The sequence below is a fragment of the Camellia sinensis genome, chromosome 13 (genome assembly GCF_055761805.1).
Source record: "Camellia sinensis isolate YWXY chromosome 13, ASM5576180v1, whole genome shotgun sequence".
Taxonomy (NCBI): domain Eukaryota; kingdom Viridiplantae; phylum Streptophyta; class Magnoliopsida; order Ericales; family Theaceae; genus Camellia; species Camellia sinensis.
This window is the reverse complement of record NC_138973.1, coordinates 4,107,818-4,124,516: the sequence shown is the minus strand read 5'-3', so window position 1 is coordinate 4,124,516 and position 16,699 is coordinate 4,107,818. Positions and strand designations below refer to the sequence as shown.

At 35.8% G+C, this 16,699-nt stretch overlaps 2 protein-coding genes across 4 annotated transcripts; both read right to left on the bottom strand.

The window, feature by feature from the left end:
* Positions 1-3,966: 3,966 nt before the first annotated feature.
* LOC114311216 (pentatricopeptide (PPR) repeat-containing protein / CBS domain-containing protein) lies at positions 3,967-16,341 on the bottom strand. 3 transcript variants are annotated; one of them, XM_028257296.2, is made up of 12 exons: positions 15,951-16,341; positions 15,691-15,873; positions 14,798-14,930; positions 13,649-13,746; positions 13,309-13,470; positions 13,139-13,207; positions 11,848-11,983; positions 6,183-6,415; positions 5,643-5,720; positions 5,222-5,290; positions 4,689-4,865; positions 3,967-4,381 (listed from the first exon to the last, which is right to left on the bottom strand). In XM_028257296.2, exons 1-12 carry the CDS (start codon positions 16,188-16,190, stop codon positions 4,112-4,114), a joined length of 1,848 nt encoding a protein of 615 aa, XP_028113097.1. In that variant the 5' UTR covers positions 16,191-16,341; the 3' UTR covers positions 3,967-4,111. The 3 variants fall into 3 exon arrangements, with proteins under 3 accessions (XP_028113097.1, XP_028113100.1, XP_082758995.1); XM_028257299.2 differs by having other exon boundaries at positions 14,870-14,930; positions 15,951-16,333; XM_082902869.1 differs by having other exon boundaries at positions 13,139-13,209; positions 13,320-13,470; positions 15,951-16,315.
* Positions 9,041-11,786, bottom strand: LOC145806301 (uncharacterized). The gene is made up of 2 exons (XM_082902870.1): positions 9,719-11,786; positions 9,041-9,637 (listed from the first exon to the last, which is right to left on the bottom strand). Exons 1-2 carry the CDS (start codon positions 9,992-9,994, stop codon positions 9,569-9,571), a joined length of 345 nt encoding a protein of 114 aa, XP_082758996.1. The 5' UTR covers positions 9,995-11,786; the 3' UTR covers positions 9,041-9,568.
* Positions 16,342-16,699: the final 358 nt, after the last annotated feature.

The window sequence follows — 16,699 nt, the reverse complement described above, 5'->3', positions numbered from 1 at the left end:
GGTCAAACACACATGAGGCCATCTAATAGGACAACCCATCTCTACGAACAACCTCATGAAAGGCCGAATTGAATTGAGGTATGATCGGAGCCGAACTGAAGAATCCTTAAGTAAACATGAAAGCTGTGAATACAAATATATGTATAGAGTGCTATCTCAGTTGGTCCTCCCATTCCTAGAATCATCAAATCAGTTGATGGAAAAAATGTAATCTATTATATGTATGGTTATAATGAGCATATGACTCCATAGTTAACCACCTTGTGGTTCTCTACAGTGAGCAATGATAAAGAAAATCTTGAGACACCCAAATTCCATGAACCCCACCTGGAAGAACAAACTAAGCTAACCTCACCTCACCTCACCTCACCTGACCTGGAAGAACAAACTAAGCTTTCTATATAAACAACACTCTTTTCACATTGAAGATATTTCATTTACTTTCTACCAACTAACCTCATTAAAGTTAAACATACTTTTCTCTCTCTCTCTACACCTAGAGAGAATATTTCATTTCTCTAATCACTCATCCTCACCCCAAAGAGGTTATCAAGCCAACCCTGGCAAAACAACTCTAATGGTGCTCTATTTTGCAGGTCCCAGTTCCTGAACAGTCTAATTCAATCTCAAAACTCTGATTCACTTCATTTAGTACGGTGCTTGATACGCACAATCTATGACAATCATACAATAAGAAAGCAAAAAAAAAAACTGATCATATGGAGTTGTAAAAATTCGGTCAATCAAAAGATCAAACAAGAACACTTTTCCCTTAATGCTGTGTCGGGAAATTTGGAGAGAAATTTGAAATTTGAAAATAAAAAAGATGAATGAAATGTGAATAAATCATACATATACTTCACATAATTTCACACCCCTTTTCCCTTTCCCTTTCAAAATCACTCCCCAAATCCTCCAATAAAAAACAGCACAAGCGTGTTTGGTTCGGAACGGATTTGGAAAAAAAAATATAAAAAGTTTGTAAAGTAAAATATAAATCAACCAAAGCTTTTGTTCTCCAGTCATCTTTCCTTTAATTGTATAAAAAAATGAATGAAACAAATACAAGAACATTTCTTAGACACATATGATAAGGAACCCAGAAATTCAAACACAATATAATAATATTCTAGTATTATACATAACACAGAATTGTTCCCTTAAAAGTATACAAATAAATAAATACACAACTACTGCCAAAAAGAAGAAGCAAAAAGAAAGAAAGAAAGAAAGAAAGATATTAAGATTGGAGGACCAAACGGCGGTTGCAGAGAGTGCAGCAATATTTGCGTTTGGTCTTGAAACACAGAGGGAGGAAACAGAAACTCCACTGGCTCTGAATGTCCATGGCTTGTATCATCCCTCCACAGTACGGACACGCCCCTGGTGCTGCTTGCCTTCCCACCACCCTCTCCTCTTCGTCGCACACAAATACCAAACACATCTTTATCTTGATTTTGAGGATCTCTCTCTCTCTCTCTCTCTCTGTAACTCTCTTCTTGTTTATGTATTAGGCTCTGCTCTGTACTTTCTTTAGCTCGATCTATGTATTAGGCTCTGCTCTGTACTTTCTTTAGCTCGATCAACGATCAATTGCTGTTTATGTATTTGCCGGAATTGGGTTCGGTATTAGATAACGATTGAATTGATCAACAACCAGGTGTTTGTGTATATATATATATATATATATAAACAGAGCGAGAGAGGGGCAGAGCCTGGAAGGAACTGGCCTGGTCTAGAAAGAAGAGTAAAGGTCAAAACAAAAAGGGAAAGGGAATTGGATGTGGTGAAACAAATTTACGGGAGAATCTAGAAGATTCGAACCCACTCGGAAATCGGTTTTAGTTGATAATGGTCCTTGGGAATAAGTTGTTTTAATTAATTTTTTAGATATTTTAATTTGGTTAAAAAAAAATTATTTGGGATAATAATCACTGTGTTTGGTTTAAGTTTTCTGGATGAAATTTTTTGAAAATTGACTTTTTTGATTTTTGTGTTTTTAGTGAATATTTTTTAAATTTTAAACATTTTTTTTTACTTTTTTAGATGCACCTTACTTAGATGTATCTAAAAAGTAAAAAATTTGTAAATTTTTTTTAAAAAAATTAATAAATACATAAAAATATAAAAAAATATACTGAATTCTTATATATTTTTTATATTTTTGGTATTTAGTGAATTTTTTTTAAAAAAAATTATAATTTTTTTTACTTTTTATGTGTATTTATGTTAGGTGTGTCTAAAAAGTAAAAAAATTGCTTAAAATATTTAAAAAATTCAGTAAAAACAAAAAAATACGGAAAATAAGAGAGTAGAATTTTCTGAAAAGTGTTTTGGAAAACTCTAAACCAAGCATTTTTTTTAATTGATTTGATAATTGTGAGAGAAAAAATAAAATAATTATATATTGGTTTGAGTTTTTTTGATTAAGTTTTTTGAAAACTAAGTTTTTTTGGTTTTCGTATTTTTTTGTTTTTAATGAATATTTTTAACATTTTAAACATTTTTTTTTATTTTTTTAGATGCACCTTACTTAGATGTATCTAAAAAGTAAAAATTTGTGAAAAAATATTTTAAAAAATTAATAAATACATAAAAATACAAAAAATATACATAATTTTCATTTTTTTTGTATTTTTAGTATTTAGTGAATTTTTAAAAGGTTTTTTTCACAAATTTTTTACTTTTTAAGTATAATTATGTTAGGCATGTCTAAAAAGTAAAAAAAAAAAATTTAAATGTTAAAAAAATTCAATAAAAATAAAAAAAACACGGAAAATAAGAAAGTAGAAATTTCTGAAAATTATTTTTAGAAAAATAGAACCAAGCATATGGAATGTCATTTATTTTTGCAGATACAAATGTAAGTGAATGAAATGATTAACGATATCTGGTTAAGTTAATTTTTTACAGGTATGTTCTACTTGATATACTCTAAAATATGAACGGTTCGAATTATCAAAATGAATCCCAAAGTAAGCTCATAGAATCGCACAACAGCATCCCAACCCCCTCTAAACCCAATGTCATTTGCATTATGCTTGATTCATAAATTTGTGTGAGAATTTAAAAAGAAAAATAGAACAATTGTATGAAATATAATTATCCTTCATTCACATTTTGTTTATTTTTCTCATTCCTCTTATAAATTCCTTCATAAATTTATAAATCAAACACAAAGTTAACACATTGATATTTGTACACGTGATAGTGATAAATAGTGCTACTTTAACTCAAAATTTAAATTTCCTTTTCAAATTCAATGATATAAGAATTTATTACATATTTAAAAATATCTCTCTCATGCTTTTTTTAATCATCAATTAATTATCACCTTTAAACACTACTGAATTTTCAAAATCAATAATATTAGAGGCACATAAAATTGAAAAAATCTTGATATCATAATAATAATAATAATCTTTGGTCTTTTCGCACTTAGATGCGTCCATATCCATACATATAAGACGCGGTGTTCCTTAGATTCTTCAATCCGCGTCCGCGGGTGAGCACAACAGCTGTGGACCCTATTGGGCAGCCCATAAAAAGTTATTTTTATTTTTATTATATTTTTCATTTAATTCATACAAGTTTTTTTTAGATGGGCATTTAATTCATATAAGTTAAAATTTCAATAAATTGTAATGATAATAATAAAAATCAGATACAAAGATTCAAACCACTGAAAGAATTACTGTCAAGGCCACCATTGAACTAATCAAGATCACCATCGAGCTTGATTTCCCCGCGACTAATCACTTGCGGATGTCCAATGACAAGGAATTTTGATGAAATTGTTAAACGATAAAAATAGAAAGCAACAATTTCAATCATCCACATACAAAAACATACATACATGCATCATGCATATTTATGTGTGTGAAATTTATATGATCTTAGTCAAAACTTCAAAAAGTGTGCAACTTGTTCTCATCGACAACATGGCAAATGGCATAACAAAGAAGATGAGAACAACATTTCAACGACTAACAATTGCTTAATAACCAAAATCAGCAGAAGTTCACAACCATCAAGGGTGAGGACTTGAACGGAAATTCCTAACAGAAAAAATCATTTGCAGGGAAAGGAGGAAAAATTGTCTAGTTTACCTTTACAATGAACTTTGACAGACAGAAACTGTTGCCATGTCACTACGGATGCTAGGAATAATAGCAAGCTTATCTAATTGTTCTAATGTAAAAACACCAACTGGCCTCAAACTTGAGTTGTAAGACGTACCATAAAAGTTACCAGTATAATTTACAACGACCACCATTTTGTAGCCCTTCTCCAACATTAGGTCAATCACACGACCAACAGATGTCGAGGTTGTAACATAAGGAGGCGGGCTTCTCATCATCGATGAAAGTGGGGCATTTAACTGCACAAAAATGAACAATATATATACCACAATGTCCAAATCTATCATGACTAAGCCAGTAGAGCAAGCTTCTAAATTGCTCATGCAAAATAATTCCTCTGGCTGTTACCAACTTACACAGTTAAGAATAGCAGTTCTTCTACGTTTACAAAATCCCATCACAGAACCAAACACAACCCTCTCACATTGGACATACACGTTTGGTGGGGCTCACCTCATGTGAGACGGTTGCATTCAATTTCGTGATCGAATTCTGTGCACTTAGAATTTTTTTAAGAATAACTCACTGAAACTAAAGAGAAAGTACCTTGTTGCAGTCTTCTCGGTGCAGCAATCCTACACAGCATCCCCAGTCATCTATGACTGGCACAATTGGATTCCTGAAGAATCGCATTACCACTTTCTTCAAGTCCAAGTTAGCTCGCAGTGGCAAAGTATCTTCAAATGGTGTCATGATGCACTCAATTGGTTCACCCACCGATACCTAATCATATTGGTGTCAAGCATATCACAAACACGTAATTTGCATGATTATAACATGACAAGGACAATGGTGCAGTGGCTACAAAGCCTTTAAATATGATGAATGTAAAATGATGCATGGAAAATAAGCATTTTCTATTCAGCTGGACAAATCATAATTGGTTATTGTAATTATCAGTTCTGTATATAGATTATAGATAATCATTCTGTCCAGAGGGTACAAAAAGATCAAATGATTTTAGTTGTTCAATCAGCTCCCACATTTGGTATGTGTGGGTCTCCGACACAAGACAGAGAGTATGGTTTAGGGACATTCCATATACTGCTACAGTATGAGTGCTAAGATTAAGTGGATACCTGAGGAAGTAGGTAAGGACTAAACATGGATGCTGCAATACCAAGCAAGGCTTCAATCCGTACAGCAACCTACACTCATTGTAAACAAATTGGTATTGATATTTCAAGAATAAATAATAGGTTAGTGTAAAGGAAGAACAATTGATATACTGCAAGACACTTTAATAACTACACCAAACTGTATATGCTCAAGACTCATTGAAAAGGACATTAAAAAAATTTAATTACCAAATAGCCATACGGTCGGCGAAACCATCGAATTTTAACTATGCTATTGACATCAGGAAGTGCTGATGCGAAGTATGTTCTCAACATCAGGTTATCTTTTGTAAAGCATCTATTTTCTTCTTAATTTTTGGCATTCAAAAAAGCCAAGGAAATATATACACAAGCATATATAGAAAGTAGAAAAACTACATACCATTCCTCCCCGAGTTGTCCATGATAGTTCCTTCCATCTTCTCATGATATTTGACAGATTTTGCACGGCTTCATTGATCTGACACAATGCTAATCAAAATGAAAACTACACAATTGGCAAAAAAGCAGAACCAGATGCTGCGTACCGTCTAGAAGCTACATGTCTGGGCAAGTGTTGAGTTATTGCTTTCCATATAAAAGGCACACACTTATATGCAAGGCAGAAGCACAACAATGCAAGCTAAGATTGTGTAATGTATGGTAACTTTATATTTATAAATAATATGATTCTCTCTCATATATTGTGTAACATATATTTGTAAATAGATAACCACTCTATTCGTTCTTTTTGGATCACTAGCATTTTAAATTGATAAGATTGCTTTCTATGTATTATTTCATGCAGGACATTCTAAGCTGGCTTCTATTTTACAAAATTTTAAAAGTAATTGCAATGAATTTCCTCTATTGACATCCATGCCATTATTGACAAAGATGAAGCCCAACTGTTTGAGACCATTTGTAAATAGATATAGGGTACCTGACCATCATTTAGAGCTGCCTCCATGAGAAGATGATCAGCTTCAACTTGAATTGCCGGGGAGATAGTACCAGAACTATCTGGCCACATGCGCTTATGCAGATTTTTTACCATAGAATATTCTCCTTTGAAAGCCAAAGCACGCATCAAGGAAAGATAGAGGTGAGGCTTGGGCCGCAGTTCAGGATTTGCACCAGCTTGTTTTAATATATCTCCAAATACACAAAGAGCATCTAGCATATGGCATACAAGGAGTGAATGAGTAGAGGGGACAATAGCATTGTTGCACATTACAAACTGAAACAGATTGCTAAGCATACAAAAAAGGAAATAATGAGAAAAGAGCATAAGGGCAAAACCCCTGCTCTTAAGCTAAGCTCACCAAATGAAATTTACAACAGAAAAGGAGGATTCACGCGAATTTCCTCTAAGCAAAAAAGAAAAGGAGAATTCACGCAAATTTCCTCTAAGCAAAAAGTGTAAAGTAAGAAGTAATGATGTTTTACGTGTATGTACTAGCATCGCTATTTCTTCCCAACTGTGGCAGTTGTGCTCCGTCCAAATTCACCACATCAAACATAAAGGTGCTGCAATCCAGGCATTCCTTAGCTTTTTAAGTCAACAACCTCCTGTCCCATGTGTAAAAGAATCACTGACACCAGCATATTAGGGTCAAGGACTGATGAATTAAGAATTTCCCATTTTTTTAGAATATGCATGTGGACTTAGCAATTCACACCCCCTCTCAAACTGAGGATGCGAGGGTAGAAAGTATCGAAAGTTTGCCAAGAAGAAAACGAAAACGAAAACGAGCAACAGTGTGAGTCTTCGTAAAAAAATGGGCCAACTGAAGAGAGGAGGGAACAAAAGAGAGAGTAATAGTCCCAGCCTGAAGACGCTATTTAACCAAGTGACAATCTATTTTAACATGCTTGGTCCGCTCATGGAAGACTGAATTATGGGCAATCTGGACAGCACTCTGATTATCACAATGCAATGGAGTCGGATCAGAAAGAGAGACACCTATATCAGAAAGAAGCCACCGAAGCCAAACGATCTCGAAAGTAGCATGAGCCATGGCACAATACTCAGCCTCAGCGGTGGAACGAGCAACAACAGACTATTTCTTACTCTTCCAGGATATGAGAGAATCGCCAAGGAAAACACAAAGACCAGAAGTGGATTTGCAATCAGAAATGTCACCTGCCCAATTAGAGCCAACATAGGCACGGAGAGTCAAGTCCGAAGAGGCAGATAACAGTAGACATTGCAATAAAGTGCCACGAAGGTAGCGTAGAGTACGGAATAAGGTAGCCCAGTGTGTGGAACGAGGAGCAGAAACAAACTGACTAAGAATGTGTATAGCATAGGAGATATCCGAATGAGTAACAGTGAGATAAACAAGGCACCCAACCAACTCGCAATACAAAGTGGGATCCTCAAGCGGAACGCCATTAGAAATAGAAAACTTAGAATGCAACTCAAGAGAAATGTCGACAATTTTGTCATTGATGAGATTGGCACGAGAAATAATATCATGGGCATATTTAGTCTGAGAGAGAAGATATCCAGTAGGAAAAGTAGCAACCTCAATACCAAGAAAATACCGAAGAGACCCCAAATCCTTTATCTCGAACTCCTAAAACAATTGATGCTTAACTACCTCAATAGTACTAGAATCAGAGCCAGTGATGATCATATCATCCACATATAAGAGAAGGAGAACAAGGCCAATAGAAATGCGCCGAACAAAGAGAGCACAATCATGATGACTAGGGCGAAAACCAAGGTGTAGTGCAATAGAGTGAAATCGCTCATACCAAGCACGAGGAGACAGCTTGAGACCATATACAGCACGGCGAAGATGACAAACAACACCAGGAAGATGCCCATTCAGAAAAGCATTTTTGACATCTAGTTGAAACAAAGGCCAGTGATGGGTAGCAGCAACAGAGATAAGAGTGTGAACAGTAGTCATCTAGGCAACGGGGGCAAAAGTCTCATCGTAATCAATCCTATACTCTTGAGAAAAGCCATGGGCAACCAAAAGAGCTTTGTACCATTCCAAAGAACCATTAGAAAGGGTTTTGACCTTATAGACCCATTTACAGCCTACAACATTCTTACTAGTAGGTAACGGAACCAAATCCCAAGTCTGAGTGTTAGCCAAAACAGTTAACTCATCATTCATGGCAGCAATCCAATTAGGATCATGACAAGCTTCCTTGTAGGACCTGGGCTCAAAATAAGTACGAAGACAAGAAAGAAAAGACTGATAGGAAAGGAAAAAACATGTATTACTAAAACCATACCAGTTTGGAGGATGACGGTCTTGCTTTGGAAAGCAATGTACAAGAGAAGCAGGATCCAAAGAAACAGCTGAAGGGACAGTAGAGCTAGAGACAGGCGAGCTCGGAAGTGCTTTGCGGCGCTGATAAACAAGAAGAGAAGCAGGGGAAACAAGAGTTGGAGAGGGAGCGAGAGCGAGAGCAGGGGAGGGAGTAGCTGGCGAGATATCAGAAGTGCTAGTAAGAGGCCAGGTAAAGACCTCAAGATCATAAACAAACTCATCAGGAGAAATATAAAGAGGAAATAGGTCAATGTGAACTAATTCATCCTTGGTAATAGGGACAGGGTGGAAGGTATAGTGTAGTACGATAGTTTTTCTAAAAATGTGACATGCCTAGACACATATAGCTTTTTGGTGGCAGGTTCATAGCACCGATAACCTTTCTGATTAATGTCATACCCTAAAAAGACACAAATGACACAACAAGAACATGCAAGCTGTCCAAAATATATAGTTCTCCAACTCTACGTTCGATCCCAATCTACCTCTTGGATACCTGATCCTGCATAACACAATGAGAAGAAGAGAAAACAACATCAAAACCGGAATCAGATAATTGACTAATAGAAATAAGACCGAGTGAGAGGTAAGACACATAAAATACAGGAGAAAGGGAAAAATGGGAAGAGAAAATAGAACCAATAGATTGCACAGGCATAAAAGAACCATTAATGGTAGCAATAGTGATGGAAGAAGAAGGAGAGACACAATTACTAAGAAGAGATGCAATAGGGGTCATTTGATGTGAACAACCGAAATAAAAAACCCACGAAGTGTGGATATTACCTGAAGATGATGAACCAGACAAACCTAACTGAGTGGTAGTCATAGCGGAGGCCTGGGACGAAAGATTTGGATTGGCCATCATAAAAGACTTGAACTGCTCAAACATAGACTGCATATTGGAAGATGGACCATTCTTACAAACTGGTGCAGAAAAGGCAACAGATGAGTGAAATCCCGAAGATGTAGGCTTAGAGGATGGTGGACCAGATGAACGACCCTTGGGCTACAAAAATTTCGGACAAGCATGTTTCTAATGGCCTTTCTGACGACAGAAGCTGCACTCATCCATGGAAACCTGAGGCTTAGGCTTACCAGTAACCTGAAATAAAGGAGAAGGTGGGGTGGGCAAGAGCAGAGGAGTGACAAAAACTGACTAGGAAGTAGGAGCACCATGAGCCACCTTAAACCGAGTTTCTTTTGCAATAAGCTCACGAACAGCACCATCCATAGAAGGCAAAGGGGACCGATGAAAAATAGCTCCCCCAAGTGGCTCAAATTGATCACGAAGAGCCATAAGGAATTGAACAAGACGTTGCTTTTCCTGATACTTGATATAACTGTCAAGTAACTGCAAATTTGATAGTTCCATCAAAGCAAGTTGATCCCAATAAGTAGCCATCTCATTGTAGAACTCCTGAATGGACTTATCTTTCTGACTAGCACTGCGAATATACATCTCAAGTTCATACTATTTTGCAAAGTTAAACTCAAAGTACATAGTTTTCAAATAGTCCCAAACTTGTTTAGAAGTATAATACTTGGAAAAATTCATACCAATGGTAGTTTGAATTGAATTATGAAACCAAATAAGAATTTGTGCATTTTCCTTATCTCATTTAGCAACATCAGCCTCAGTTCTTGGGATTCTGTAGGTCTAATAGTCACACCAATAACATAGTTCCACATGCCTTTATCCATTATAAAATTTTTCATTACATGAGACCAATAAGAGTAATCGATACCATCTAACTTAGTGGTAATAGCTTGCAATTTATCATCAGCCGCCATAGTGCTATAGTTAAGCAACATAGTAAAATCAAAACAGAGTAACTATTAGATAACCAGAGTTGCTATTGCTATAATTAAAGAACAAGTTAGGCCAAACTTATAGTGAACCTAACACCCGCAAATATCAAACAGAGAGAGAACCAAGGCAACGAAGAGAGAGAGAGACTGAACCAAATACCAAAAGTTGAAGTCGACACCAGAAATCGCAGTCGATTTCAGAGTCTGGAGCAAGAATGAGCGTCAAGGTCAGACCTTACGCTGATCGTGTGCACTAGAGGGTGAGACAAAGAGAGAGTCGCATAGAGGGATCGATCGAACCAACCTAGAGACCAGAACTAGCAGATGACCTGCGACGAACAGGACAAAGAACCCAGCAAAGGCCTTGCGAAGAGAGAGAAAAGGGCTGCGATGGTCGATGATGACCTGCAAAAGGTATGCTAGTATCTAGAACTTGGCTTTGATACCATGATAATAGAGAAGAAACTTGTATCTTGATTACATTGATCAATCGAAAGCTAAGTACAAATATATAATCTAATAGGATAAAACCCTAATAACCTAAAGGACTAAACTATCCTTAATGAGGCCTCGTTTGGGAACAGGCTAATTTAGTAACTTTTTGGCTATTTGGCTAAAATGTGATGTAAAAAAAACTAGTATGTTTGGGATGACTTTTTGGTTTTTTACGAAAAGATGTGCAAAAAGTAGAGAGAAAAGGGAATCTTTGACTTTTTGGTATGAGTTGTTGGCTTTTTGGCTAAAATAGCCTCTTGCCAAACGAGGCCTGAATAATATAAACTACTACAATAATAATTCACAAGCACTAAGGTAAAAGCCTAAACTAATTAAATGGGCTGGGTAAAAGAAACAGATTCATTCTTTTCTTCCACTTTTTTTCCCCTTCTAATCCCTTATCGTTTTATCTTGATAACTGGCAACATATATTTTCTGTAATATTCAAGCAGACGTTTAAATCAATGGAAGAAAAAGTGCAGAAGAATTCAAGACTTAGTATTGCTGATAACCACAGGTCAATACGTCCTGATCAAATTTAGTACACAATCCAACTCACAATAGACAATCTGCAATATGGACACTAGAAAGGTTGGATTAAAAAGCAAACTTAAATAATATAACCAAAAGCCAAAGAGAAAAAAGAAAAAGAAATAGAATAAGACATCTGGAAGAGTGACAAGTTCACTACAAGAGAGAGAAGGGAAGAAAAGAAAAAGAAACTATTTATGTCGATTTCTCTCTTAAAGGGAACAGAAGGGCTGTCACCAATCTGCATCTGTCTATACAATCAATCTTTCAGTGACAACACAAACTATTTGAAAATAGAGAAAAGCTTCAACCTAGCTTGCAAGCAGGATAAAATCCACATATCAATGTGATAGTTAATATCAGATAAAAAAAAATATGATAGTTAATAAAAGAGAAATGATGTTGATAGATCTCATGATCATATCTTACTTGCGTAAATGGGAAAATGTAATACAGTAAAAAATATAAAAATAATACCCTTAATCGAGTCGCAATCAAGCAATGCATCAATTATAGCAGTATACGCTATTCGATCTATAAACAAGACATGACATGATTTCATTTCTAGCACAATCGTCTGAACTGAAAAAAGATCCTTGGCATGCCCAAATCCCTGCAGAAGACAAATATCTCTACTTACCACCGCAAAAGGCCAAAAAAAAAAAAACAACAAAAATAAAATTAAATATGTGTATATATATATATAAATATGAGAGATGAGAGACAAATTTTGTGCCGAAGTTTGAATTAAACAAAAATGAAAACCCACTAGAAAATGTTTAAAATGATGCTTAAAAATCCATTCCTCATTATAATATCATTTTCGCTTGTAATCAAATAAAGTATAAAAAGATGTTAAGTATGACACATGCAATGGATATTTTTGTACTTTTATGCATCATTATTGTGTATATATCTACAGAGATAAAAGTTATCCTTCTAAATAACGTACAGTTTTCTCTAGTCATGTGGAGGGCCTATCCCCATGAGATCAGTACAGTCTGTATGGTTTACAATCAGTGCAGTCTGTACAACCATTGGTAGAACTCAGATGGTTTGGCTTGTTTACTTCAGTTATGTCTCCAATCAAAACAGCTTCAACTTGTATGCCAAACTCCCAAGTCCTAACTGTTAATTCATGTGGACTTTGATTAGGTCAACATCAGAGAATTTTGCAGCTATTAGAGCTGTTTTGATTAGTTGAGCAGCTTCCAAAGATTGTCTAGAAGTCTCAAACTTCAACAATTGTTTGATTATGTCAACATAAGTGGGACTCACATTGTTTGGTGTGTATAAAGATTATGTTTGTGTATAATTTTCCAAGATTATGTTTGTGTATAATTTTCCCATGGCTATTAAAGCTCTAGGTTAAGAGTATCTAGTATGGGAAATGTAATACGGATTTCTTGGTCCTTCCATATATTTTTAGTGGTTATTTATATTTAAAGAGAGGAGTTGGGCATGAGAGACCTAATTCATATATTTTTCCTGTGATTCTCCCTTTTGTCTTGCATAGAAGAGAAATTGTGTGCCAGTACACTATATTAGTAAGTAAAACGTATTTGATCTAGTTAGGACAAGTTTATTGAGGACGATAGAAATTGTTTGCTTACATACTAATAGAAAGTGATTCTATTATGCAATAGTTTCATATAGCATTTGATTGAAATTTTTCCAAGAATATTCTACCTATGATCTGGATTGCAGATGCAAAATTTTCATCAACCTCCTGTTATACTATACAGTAAAGTAACAGCAGACAAATTACCTTAAGTAATGTTGTGTAAGTGACGGCATCAGGAAGAAGATCATCATGGCCATTTTTTTCCGCTTTGTCCTGCAATGGATCTCAAGTTTATTCATTCAAGTTGCATTGTTTTATACATTGAAATCAAATTTTAAGCCTCTAAACTGGCCTTTGAAATACATCCATGAAACCTTCATTTCCTTGAAAAAATGTATAGCAACATCAAAATTTCCAGCCTTGACACATGCAAAGATTAGGGTGTTATATGTGTGCTTATCAGGTTTTAATCCTTGCCGTAGCATTTCATCATACACACGTAACGCTGCTAGAGGAAAACCTTTGTTTGTGTATCCCTGAAAGAAGGAAAAAGAATATCACTAAACAAATCAGAATTTGTCATCAATCTTGTGTTTCTAAAACATAATACCTTTCATGATATCTCAACACTTAGTCAATAAGATATTTACACTACAAAATGTAAGTAAAAAAAATTCATTATTAGTCTTACAGAACAAGAAGTCAGAATAAAACCTTCATTAGTAAGTTGTAAATTAAGATTGATGGACTGCCACCTTCATTAAGCACAAAACCAAAGCGTGCAAGAAGACCATTAGCACGACGTAGATCCCCTGCACTAAGCCAGCAGAATTAGGAGGCATTATCGGCAATAAATTTTCTTTCTTTCTTTTCTGACCAACATTGGAGTTTGGAGACAATGCATCTCCTGGCCATAGACTCGCAACACAGAAACGTCATTTTTCAAATAAGGAACTGTGAAATCAATTAGACCAGTTCTCATTCTACTGATGCTGTGGATTAGACATTAGGAAAAAAAGTAGGCGACAGACAATCAAGTAGACCAATAAGTAGGCGACATACCAAAAGTAGGTGACATTGTTTGTCACTCCATGTGCAAGATGGGGCTGCAAGTGAGGGAGGGCGTTGCATAGCTTGATTCATTGTTGGGCCCATTCCCTAACAGCTTAAGCTTTTGGGACAATTGGTGACTTAACAGATTTCACAAACTCTTCTCTAACTGTTTTGCAATAACCACTCATCTCATATGCACTTCACACTCCGATCACTCTTAGTGCATTGGTTCTTCCCACTAACTGGCTGATTGCGATTAGAGTCACAAGGAGTGGAGATCTAGACAAGAGGAGGCTCGGCAGACTCAAAGAGTTTGAACTCGCAAGCTTGAAGGGGAAGACATCAAAGTTAACACCTCTAGAGTTTGGGTTCTAAACCATTTACAGGAGTCGTTGTACTGAACTCTTAATCTAGTGCAATTTTGTCATGCAAGAGTGCCTGTGATTTTTCACCCTGTGAGGATTTGTTGTTGATAAGGGTTTACACGTATATCATTGTGTCCTGATTTATTTATTTATTTCTAAGATATTGTGTTGATGGAATACGCCTATTATTGATATTTGGAATTAGCAAACTGCATTGAATTAAATAATTCACTTGGTAAATTCAAATTGGAAACTTGCTCAAGAGTTTGGCCTATTCAACCCCCAAAAGAACAAACATATTCATTTCTAGCTTTTTAATTGGTATTATCAGAGCTAGATCCACTTTTTCACTTGTGAAAATACAACAAACAACTCTTTTTTCTTTTTTTCTTTTTTTATATATCGACAAATTAAATCTAATTTTCTTTCAAACTATAAATCTAACCTGCTTCTATAAGAGCATTTAATAGACCATAGATGAGTGGCGCTGACAACTTTGGACTTCCCACAGCAGTACCTTGTTCCAGAGATTCAAGTAATTGAAATGCTTCATCAATTCTTCGAGCAAAACCCAATCCCTTCATACAAGAAGAAGCCAATCATGCTTCAAGATAGATGTTTTTTTTTAACCACATATGCGGGAGACAATAAATGACCACAACAGTAAAATAAAAGGCAAAAGCAAAAAAATGATACAACCTTGGCTCCCAAAATGTTAATGAGGCCTAGTAGATGACGTGGGTATTGAAGCAATCACCCGATGCACATTTATTAAACTAATGAGAAATGACATCTGAAGTATTTCATAATTGCTAATTAATCACTAAGTACGCATTTTTCAGCAATGTTTTATCGTAAGGACTTTACAAAAACTGACTAACAATGGTAACGAAGAGAGGGCGGGGGGGGGGGGGGGGGGAATTTGTTTATTCACTAAATTAAGTGGCAACTACTAGCATAATTATTCCAAATGAAGAAATTTAATAATAATACACTTCATTAAAGATTACACACAAACATATTTGTTTAGCTTAGGTGAGGCCTTTAGTAAGAGGTGCTACTTCCCAATTCCATCCCTAACCAGTTTAGGGTGATGTGTCACCCAGGTGACGACCCTTAAATTGGTGCTAAATTATTTTTTATTCTTAATTACATTTCATTAAACATGAAATGCAACTTTTTTATGTAGCTAAACTTGAAACTTATTCTTAGTTGTTTGTTATAATACCCATTGTGTCCCACTAACTCAACCCATATAGTTCCCATTATCGCAATCCAGGCAAACAAATACGGCAAAAAAGTTGGTGAAAGCACCACACAAGAAAGCATTGCAAGTACCTTCAACAGAGTACCGTATGTGATTTCATCAACCCCACAACTCCCTGGCTTAGACATTTCATCAAACACCCTAATAGCAGAATCCACATCCCCACAATGAACACAAGCCTTCAACACCGCATTCATCACAATTATGTTCAACTTCCCATACCGGTTCTTGGCATCCTCAATTTCCTCAAAAATCTAGTAAATTAAAAAACAATATTAATTCAAATTACATACATATGCCTCCATAATTAATTTAGAGGATGAGAGAGAACCTGACGGAGCTGTCGGCGGCGAGTGAGTTCGACAACTCGGGAAGTGAGTCGTTTGAGATTGGGGATGGGTTTGGAGTTGTGGGTAGACAGTGTTTTGTACAAACAACGTCCAGACATTGATGAGGAAGGCGAGAAAGTATTGTTGACAGAACATAGTGATAATGGTTTTGACGTAATGTAGATAAGGCTATGCAGCGAAGGAGCTGGAAGAATTGAGAAGAAGGTATGAAATTGCGGCATTGCTGGGTTCGATGAAGCAGCTACCCATCACTCATCTTTAGTAACAGAGAAAAGTGTCGCGAATCAAACCCACCCAGCCCAAGTCCTCTCCAGTGTCAGGTAGCCAGACAGATAACGGATTACATATAAATATAATTCGATTCATTACACTTTTTACTAGGGGTGAGCAGCGGATATACCGATCCGCCAAAACCAACCGAATCGAACCGATCCGCCGCATTTTGGACGGATGCGTGATGATGAGCGGACGGTTGCGGATTGATTTTCTCAAATCCGCCAATTTGGCGGACGGATGGCGGATTTGAGATTTTTTGGCCGCAACCGAACCGCCAATCCGCCAAATCGCGAGCACCTGTAGTAATTTATAAGACTTTGTATTTTCAATTTGTTTAAATATTATGTTTGTGTTTTCAATTGAAAAAGAGTTTAAATATTCTGTTGAAAAAAAGTTTTCAACTTGATTATATTTTTGAATTGAAAAAAATAAACGTATTATTCATCTATATTTT

Excerpts from the sequence above, each read along its gene's own strand:
- LOC114311216 (XM_028257296.2), bottom strand. The coding sequence starts at position 16,190 with ATGCCGCAATTTCATACCTTCTTCTCAATTCTTCCAGCTCCTTCGCTG. Across the intron at positions 14,931-15,690 it reads CATACGGTACTCTGTTGAAG|GGATTGGGTTTTGCTCGAAG; the intron begins GTACTTGCAATG and ends TCTTGTATGAAG. Across the intron at positions 13,471-13,648 it reads TTTACAACTTACTAATGAAG|GGATACACAAACAAAGGTTT; the intron begins GTTTTATTCTGA and ends TCCTTCTTTCAG.
- LOC145806301 (XM_082902870.1), bottom strand. The coding sequence starts at position 9,994 with ATGTATATTCGCAGTGCTAGTCAGAAAGATAAGTCCATTCAGGAGTTC. Across the intron at positions 9,638-9,718 it reads CAAAAGAAACTCGGTTTAAG|GTTACTGGTAAGCCTAAGCC; the intron begins GTGGCTCATGGT and ends CCTTTATTTCAG.